The 10,079-nt window shown below is 33.1% G+C and overlaps 2 protein-coding genes across 2 annotated transcripts; both read left to right on the top strand.

The window, feature by feature from the left end:
- Positions 1-2,753: 2,753 nt before the first annotated feature.
- HELRODRAFT_181378 (hypothetical protein) lies at positions 2,754-3,161 on the top strand (the record flags this gene model as incomplete). Its single annotated transcript, XM_009031186.1, has 2 exons — positions 2,754-2,792; positions 2,862-3,161. 2 exons carry the CDS (start codon positions 2,754-2,756, stop codon positions 3,159-3,161), a joined length of 339 nt encoding a protein of 112 aa, XP_009029434.1.
- A 3,518-nt stretch (positions 3,162-6,679) lies between these two features.
- On the top strand, positions 6,680-7,087 carry HELRODRAFT_181379 (hypothetical protein; the record flags this gene model as incomplete). The annotated part of the gene is made up of 1 exon (XM_009031187.1): positions 6,680-7,087. One exon carries the CDS (start codon positions 6,680-6,682, stop codon positions 7,085-7,087), a length of 408 nt encoding a protein of 135 aa, XP_009029435.1.
- Positions 7,088-10,079: the final 2,992 nt, after the last annotated feature.

Below are 10,079 nucleotides of genomic sequence, written 5' to 3' on the forward strand. Positions count from 1 at the left end.
AAGATGAAGAAGAAGATGAAGATGAAGAAGATGATGAAGATGAAGAAAAAGAAGAAGATGATGAAGAAGATGATGAAGAAGAAGAAGAAGATGATGAAGATAAAGAAGAAGAAGATGAAGAAGAAGATGATGATGATGAAGAAGAAAAAGAAGATGATGATGATGATGAGGAGGAGGATGAGGAGGAGGAGGATGACGATGATGATGATGGCGCGGTTGCATACAAACTGATTCTGACATATTCAACACTTAATGAGCTATGAAGTGAAGTCGCTGCATGTTTATGAATATGTATGTATGTATGTATGCATGTATGTATGTATGTATGTATGTATGTATGTATGTATGTATGTATGTATGTATGTATGTATGTATGTATGTTTGTTTGTATGTTTGATTGTATGTATGTATATACATACATACATAGGTATGTGTGTATGTTTGTTTGTTTGTATGATTGTATGTATGTATGTTTGTTTGTTTGTTTGTATGTATGGAAGTATGTATGCAAAACAACAACAAAAACAGCAGCTATAGCAACAACGTCACATAAACAACAACAACAACAACAACAACATCAAATGCACTTCGGCACTTTCTGCTAGATTCTTACATGACACACATTGCATAACAAACTCAATCACACACGCATTGCTAAGATTTGAAAATGAAAGAGAGAAAGAGAGAGAGAGAGAGAGAGAGAGAGAGAGAGAGAGAGAGAGAGAAAGAAGAAAGGGTAACCTTTAACACAGATATAGGAAGCTTGTAGATAGGTTTTCAGCTCCTCCATGCAAGGTTTGGTCTGGTCGAACTGACTATCTGGGATCCTTATGACACAACTGCTGCGACCCGAACACCTAATGATGACGACGACGACGACGATGATTGTGAGAAAGAAAGAAAGAGAGAGAGAGAGAGAGAGAGAGAGAGAAAGAGAGAGAAAAAAAGAGAAAGAGAGAGAGAGAGAGAGAGAGAAAGAAAGAAAAATTATTTCCCCCACTTATTAAATCTTTAGATGTGATTGTGATGACGACGATGTTGACAAATGGGATACTTGCTAATCATCATCATTATCAACTAAACCATCATCATCATCGTCATCATCGTCATCATCATCATCATCTTCGAACTTTTCGATCTAAGGGAGCCATCAAATTAGTTTATCAAGTGTCTCAATCGCGAAAAATAAAAAACAACAACAACAATAATAACAATATCAACAATAACAATAATAATAACAACAACAACAACAACATAAATAACCACAACGACGACAACAACCTGTGATCCACGTGACTCATGACGTCACTGTAGCATCCGACGTCTAGCTCCTTCTTCACGCAACTTCCGACCTGAAGCCAAAGAAATAAAAATTATAATAATAATAACAATAATAATAACAACAACAATAATAATAACAATAATAATAATAATAACGCCAAAATAAACTACGATTTAATAGATAAATGGAGAAATATGAATGGCCGAAGGAGCGATTGAATGAGGCGAACGAAAAAATGAATGAAAGAATGAATGAGTGATTGATTGATTGATTGACAGACCTTTATTCTTCCGTAGAGTGCTGACGTCATAATAACCACGTGACCGACAGAGCAATTAGCAATAAAAGAATCTGCCTCACAATAATCACGAATTTCTGCGAGTGATAGTGACGACAACGACGACGATGATGATGATGATGTTGACGATGATGATGATGACGATGATGATTACCTTGTAGTTTTTAAAATAGTTGATGATGGTGAGTGTGATACAATATGGTGATAACATTTTGATAAGAATCACGATTGTTTTTTTTATAAAAATATCAACAACAACAACAATATTAACAACAAAAACAACAACAACAACAACAACCAAACTCAAAGAAACAAAAACATTAACGAGCCAACAACAACACCATAAATCGCTGAACTAAGCAATCTTCAAAACGCCACAGCAACAGCAAACAACATTAACATTATCAAAAAAAACATCAACAGCAACAACAACATCATCAACAACAACATCAACAACAACATCAACAACAACATCAACAACAACATCAACAACAATAGCATCATAAATTGTTGAACTGAGCAATCTTCAAGGCGCCATAATGTTGCTCTTTTTCTTATCTCTACTTGACATTTGTCGTTGTTTTGTATTTTTTGTATTTTTTGTATCTTTTGTATTTTTATATGTTTTTTGTATTTGTTGTATATAATTTTAATAATTTTTGTGTATATTTAGAAGTTATTTTCATGCTATTTGAATATTTTTGAATCGTTTTGGTATAATTTTGTATGCTCTTCGTAGTTCTTGTATATGTTTGTATTAAATTTTTGTATACTTATTAAGTTTTTTGTATGTTTTATAGCATTTTTGTATGTTTATGTGTGTTTTGGTTGTGTATTTATAAAAATTTTGTATAGTTTTGCATCTATTGTATATTTACGAAGGCATCTTTCAATGGTTTGCTCTTGAATTGTTTTTATTTCAAATTTGTTTTATTTATTCTTTTAGTTAGCATCTGCGAAAGAAGTATGTGTTTGTTTGTTTGTTTGTAGGTATGTTTGTTTGTATGTATAAATTTTTGTATGTATGTGTGTAAGTATTAGTAGTATTAACATAGGCTTTTTTTAAAATCATCTCAAAAGCGCTTCCAACAATGTTTAACGTTTCACTGATAGAAGAGATATGTCTTTAACAGCTTCTTGATAGGGAGACAAGGTTATTGGAAGTAGAAAAACATGATGAATGACACTGAACAGTTCAACATCAGACATCAAGTAACAAGTGAATTAACACTTTGATTTGCGATTACGTCGGCATTCAACTGGATATTCTCCAACACACAGACATGCAGGAACCGCTGCAACAAGCACGAAATGTGGTTAGCTGCGAAGAACAGTTCTCTGCTGTCGCCTGATCTGACGCTGATTAATTTACATTTAGAATTAAGAAATTTAAGGGTGTTGGGGTCCATCGGACGGAGAACCTCGATACATATTGGCAAGAATTCCATCGAGGGGAGGGCGTTTTCATATTTTTTTCATTTTCTCGTCCGCTCTCCTGGCCGCGGTCAAACCCCATTCCTTACTTGTCAGATTTACATATCGTTAGGCAAGGGTGCCAGGGACTGTACTGTCCCAGGCTAAACATCTACCGCCCCTCCAAGGTCTTAGTGGGCATCCATCGGGACGCTTAACATCGGGCGCTGAAGTGCCGGATGGCTCATTGAGAACTGGAATTGAAGCTTTGGAGAAGAGCCGGCCAATGTAGTCGTTTGATGTTGAGTGACGTAGTTGACGGCTGTATGTATGTATGTATGTATGTATGTATGTATGTATGTATGTATGTATGTATGTATGTATGTATGTATGTATGTATGTAGGTATGTATGTAGGTATGTATGCTTGTATGTAGGTTTGTATGTATGTATGTATGTATGTATGTATGTATGTATGTATGTATGTATGTATGTATGTAGGTATGTATGCTTGTATGTAGGTTTGTATGTTTGTTCGTTTGTTTGTATGTACGTATGTTTGTTTTTGAATTTACTATCATACTGAACTCAACAACATCATCCAGAAAATCACTTTCTAGAGCATAAAAACGAAATAAAAATCAATCAATGAAATTGCCAAAACAACACAAACGACAAACAATAACAACACAACAACCACAACAACAACAACAACAACAACCACAACAACAACAACAACCACAACAACAACAACAACAACAACCACAACAACAACAACAATGACATCAGCAGCAGCACAAATACGACAAAAACAACAAACAAACAAAATGACAAACAAACAAATAGAACGCGGAAAACCAAAACACGCCACAAATACATTGTGACCCAATAAACATTTCGCAATCAAATAATGACAATCTCAATTTTATCAGCTAACATATCAAACATACATACATATATACAAACATACATACAAACAAACAAACATACAAACATTTACATACATATATATATATATATATATATACATATACACACACACACAATACAAGCATACAAACCTGCATATATACAAACAAACAACATCAATAACAGCTACTCCATTACTCTTGGCATCGTTAGGAATTGTGTAAATGAAGAATGAGATGAATTAATAAATAAATAAAGGAACGAACGAACGAATGAATGAGTGCATAGATGAATGGATGAATGAATGAATGAATGAATGAACGAACGAATGAACGAACGAAAGAATGAATGAATGAATGAATGAACAAATCTGTAAATGATTGAGTGAATGAATCAATAATTTGGGGATTGAATTATTCAATGAATAATTCAATAAACCAATCAAATATTAAAACGAAGATTGAGTTAATGAACTTTGAAAAAATGAAGCAGTTAACGAACGAACGAATGAATGGGTGAATGAATGGAAAAATGAATGATGAGAAAAATAAATGAACAAATAAAAAATGAATGAATGAATGGAAGAAAAAGTAAATAAGAGCGCAAGCCCTTAATTGCACGTCAGAATGATTTCCAAACTACTTGCTATGCACAGTTTCGCTTCATTGCATCAGATTGTATGTTTGTCTGTATGTATTTGTTTGTCTGTATGTATTTGTTTGTCTGCATGCATTTGTTTGTCTGTATTTTGTCTGTTTGTTTGTATCTTTGTTTGTATGTTTGTATGTATGCTTTGTTATATTGCTCGCTCTTCGCCATTCTACGATGGTGACCGAACGAACAACATAGTTTGTTTGTTCTTGGAGAAATTCTTTCTCTTTCTGTAAACTCGCTCGCTCAACGTTAAATAACTCGAAATAGTTCATGTACGTAAAATAATGAGAGATGACTTTGGGTGTGTTGAGTATTAGTTAGCGTTTTAAATGTTATAAAGTTTAATAATCGAAATCGAACGAGAAACGACTCACCCATTATTGTTAATAATAATTTTTTATAGTTTAATATTATAACAAAACTTAAATTGTAAAATTGAATACGAATGAAAAATAATATAAATAGCAACAAATTAACAACAACAAAAACATCAACATAAACAACAACAACAAAAACAACATACCTTTGTTGCTCTATTTGTATGCATGAGTATGTTAGATTTAGACATATTATAGCAAATAAATATTGTATATGGCTCTATCTTTATTGAATAAATTATGCTTAGCATATATATATACATACCCAAAACCCAAAAATTATATATATATATATATATATATATATATATATATGTATATAATGTATATATATATATAGTACTACTATTGACGACCATAACAAAAACAATAATATAATAATAATAATTATTACTATTTTAATTATTTCATTAATAATTTTTAGTTTTAAAAACATATTAATGATTGCATAATAAAAAAAATGTTGAAACTGAAGAAATATAACTATATTTCTGTATTCGGCGATGCGGTGAAAATTTAATATCATTTGTTTGTATTGTTGTATGTTATTTCGTGTGTATGATTGTATGTATGTTTGTTTGTATGTATATATTTATGAATGTATGTCTGCATGTGTGTGCGCGTATGTATGTATGTATGTATGTATGTATGTATGTATGTATGTATGTATGTATGTATGTATGTATGTATGTATGTATGTATGTATGTATGTATGTATGTATGTATGTATGTATGTATGTATGTATGTACGTATGTATGTACGTATGTATGTATGTATGTGTGTGTGTAATGTGTGTGTTTTTCAGTATAAATGCTTTTAAAACGCAAGTATGTGTTTCTTGGTTGTAACATTTATGTATTTGTTATCTTTGTATGCGTGTGTATTATCTTTGTATATTTTGTTTTTTTTTTCTTGTTTCTATGTACGCACCAGTCAAATTTGAGTCGTTAGTATCTGATACGATTTGATTGAGCAATTACTTAATGTGACTCTCTTTTTCTCGGAGTTAACTACAAATGAATGATTGAATGAACGAATGAATGAATAGATAGAAGATGGATTGATGGATAAATGATTGAATGAAAAGTTTGGTTAACGAATGGATAAATCTATGAATGAATAAATGAGTATATTAAAACCCTCGCGATGGATGGACGAATAGAATGACTGATGAAGAAAAAATGGATAAATGGATAGATAAACAAACGGATAGAAGTATGGATAGCTGGATGAATGAATGAAGCTGGATAGATGGATGGAGGAATGATGCAACCAGCCAATCAGACATTCAGCTCATTAGTATTCTTCATCATCACTGCTTGGTACTAGGAATTTAAAACAATGCTATTGCGTAGTAAAGTAGTGGTTGTAGTTGACGTTGTTGTAGTAGCAGCATCGGCTGCAGTAGTAGTAATAGTAGTAGTAGAAAAAAGTAATAATAGAAGCTGTTTTGTGTGCATTTCAATAAGTTTCATTATAAGAATTGTGAATTAAAATACAACAACAACAGCAGCAACAACCATCATCTTTACCATCAACAACTATTCTTACTGCTACATATACTAACAAGTCTTACTGCTACTATTATTACCTCATGACTATCACCAACAACAGAAACGTGGGTAATAACCAACTTTGACGTTTTAAGATTCATTAAATCTTAAATAATGAAGCAAAGGACGTCGCTTTGAATAATGTTGGAGATGCGAAAAGTGAACTGAAGATCACCAAGCGGAACTCATTGAAATGAAGGAAAGGCTTCAAAGAATGGAAGAAGAGGCTGAAAAGTTGAGGAAAATAAAACAGGAGTTGGAGCAGATGATGGGGGCTTCAACAGCTGTCGACAAGTCAGAGATCGACACCAGATCGACGAATTATGCCAACATTTTAAAAATTTTGGTCCCATCATCAGGGCGACCATCCTTAAAAACAAATATAGTGGCAAGCCTAAGGGCTTTGCCTACATTGAATTTAAGGAAGCCTAAGGGCGTGGATCGGGCACTGCAACTCGACGAGTCGCTGATACACGACAGGGAAATATGGGTTGAAAGGAAAAGTACAAACATGCCTGGACTGTCCACAACAAACAGGAGGCCCAGAGGAAGGGGTGTAAGAATCAGAGAAGGCGTGATAACGAGTCACAATGCAACTTAAACTTAAGTGCCATATTATAATACTGATGATCCTCAGTATGTAGCATATCCAGGAGGCCCAGAGACAGAGAGGCTGTGGTAGAAATACAAATGAGTCAAAATATGCCTCAGTGTTATACACAAGGGCCGACAATTGCAACCAGTGTTCCACAACAGCATTAGCCCCACGTAGAAAGAAAATTTAATAGACCACGGAGGACATCACGATACAGTTCATCCCTATCAGGAACATGTTTCCTTTCCAAGAAAGCAAATGAAGTGCTATATAATTGATGATTTTATAAGAACAGATGATAGTAGCCTACAATGGTCAGATGTTTTTAACTTTATCGATGCAACTAAACATTCGCAAATATGTATTAATTTGTCACAATTCCATTAAAAATTTTGAAGTGAAATTGCCACTGATATCGTCTGTGTTGGTTAGAGTTCAGTTTGAAAGTGTTAACAAGACTAATGCAATTTTTATATACGCGTGAAATATAAGCTTGACTGGTGGTAAACGAACTATAGCTATATTTAAATTCGCTACGAGTGTTTAGTGGAGAAAGCCCAGGTGCAAATTTAGTGCACAGCATTGGTTTTGGAATTTCTTTCAATATGCGTATGCATAGTTAAACCGATCGAATGCAGAGTTCTAAGTGAGTGTGGTATATGAAATTAACATTGTGTTTAGTTGGCGTGAAATAATTGAAATATAACTGTGAACAAAATGTTGAAAATTCAAGAAATTAACATTCTGACTTTTGTGTATTTAGTTTTAATAGCGTTACTCTTAATACTACGAAGGTTGTGTTATGTTTTTTGTTCAGTTTCACAGCATAAGAAATTTTGAAACCAACTCGTCATGTTGTTGTTTTTTTTTTGAACGATTTGAGAATGAGGCCCGAGGGATGTGTTTAACTTTATCGACATCACAAAGCATTCGCATGTGTTAATTTGTGACTTTTCATTGGTTTGTCTAAATTTATCGTTAGCAAACAACATTTCATCACTTTGCAAGCAGTTTGTATTCATTTGTAATAATACAATGTCCAATAAATATGGCTCCACGTAAAAAATTGTGTTGATGTAAAATTTACACGTATGACTGTCTAATATTTTGTGATTGATGTGCACACACACACACATACACACACACACACACACACACACATACACACACACACACACACAAAATGAACCAGCGATACATATGACCTCTTGTTAAGGCTTCAGATAAAACTTGCACGTTGATGATGTTGTTGTTTTTGATGTTTGTGTTGTTGTTGCTGCTGTTGTTGTTACTGATCATCAACACTACAACACCAACAACGAAACATTAACAACGACAAAACGAGACAGCAAAATACCAAATTTCATTTAGCGTGAAATATTTCATAGAGAGTATGAGTGAAATTTTTTTTAAATTTTCGAGTACTTACACCCAAACAGCAACAGCAACAACAACAACAGCAACAACAACAACAGCAGCAACAACACCAGCAACACAAGCAGTAACAACAACAACAACATCACATCTTATACACATCTATCCAGATATATTTTTCCATTGTTGTTGCTGGATCTGACGCTCATTTTTCATAGGAAATAGGATAATAAAGTGAAAAAAAAGTTATTATTATTATTATTCGTTTATTTCTTTTTAATGCGAACAAAGTGAAGTATCGCTAATGTTTATTGATATATTTGTAAAAAAAAGTAAATGAACAAACGAACGAACAAACGAACGACTGAATAAATGAATAGATGAATGAATGGATGAATGAACGAACGAATGAACGAATAAAATATAGATAAATAATAATAACGTCAAATATGACGTTATTGCTTTGACGGTTTTTTATGATTTTTTTAATTTAAATAGAAGCATTTTCAGTTTTAATGTGGCCGTCTTCACACGAAGCTTATCTTCAATTTGTTGATACAATGGCCAAATATTATACATCGGTAAATATGCACCAGTTGTAGAAAAAAAAGTTGATTCGTCTCGTTTCATTCGAGACAAATTGCGATATCGTATCGAATCGTTTCAAAATCAGACGCTTGTGATGTTGATGACAATTGTAATGCTATACTATTGCTGTTGTTGTTGCTACATTTGTTGCTGCTGCTTCTGATGTTGTCTTGTTGATTTCCATGTTTTGTTATATATTGCTTGGTAATTGGGCAAGGTCATTGAAAGGTCATTTTGTTATTGTTGTTATTATTGATGTTGTTGTTGTCGTTTTGAATTTTGTGGGTGTTGTGGCGTTATATAGTGTTGGATAATTGACTCAGGTCATGTGTCAGAAGTAGTAGTAGCAGTAGTAGCAGTAGTAGTAGTAATAGTGGCAGTGGTAGTAGTAGTTGTAGTAGTAGTAGAAGTGGTATTAGTAGTAGCAGTAGTGGTAGTAGTAATAGTAATAGTAGTAGTAGTAGTAGCAGCAGCAGCAGCAGTAGTAGTAGTAGTAGTGGTGGTAGTAGTAGTAGCGTTCTTATTTTCAAGGAGATGTTTTATTGTTGATGTTGTTATTGATAATGCTGGGTATATTCCTTACATCGGTCAGCAAACTTTACGTTTTGGTCTACCAGTTATTTATTTATTGTTGTTGTAGTTGCTGCTGCTGCTGCTGTTGACAATGACGTCACGACCATGACATTACGACGATGACGTCACGACAATGACGTCACGGCGTCGACCCTGATGGTAGTTGTGTCAGCGTTTGTTTTTGTTACATTCACATATCTTACTTTTAACGTTATTTATTATTCCATTATCAATGGATTATTATTTTTATTGTTGTTATTATTATTTTAATTATTATTATTATTTTTTTTATTGATGCTTTTCATTTTGTTTGATATATTTATTACATTTTTGGGTATATTTTTAGACGATGAAAAAGTTATTTGTATATGTATGTATGTATGTATGTATGTATGTATGTATGTATGTAAGTATGTATGTATGTATGTGTGTGTGTATGTATGTATGTATGTATGTATGTATG

Source organism: Helobdella robusta (genome assembly GCF_000326865.2).
Source record: "Helobdella robusta unplaced genomic scaffold HELROscaffold_70, whole genome shotgun sequence".
NCBI lineage: Eukaryota > Metazoa > Annelida > Clitellata > Rhynchobdellida > Glossiphoniidae > Helobdella > Helobdella robusta.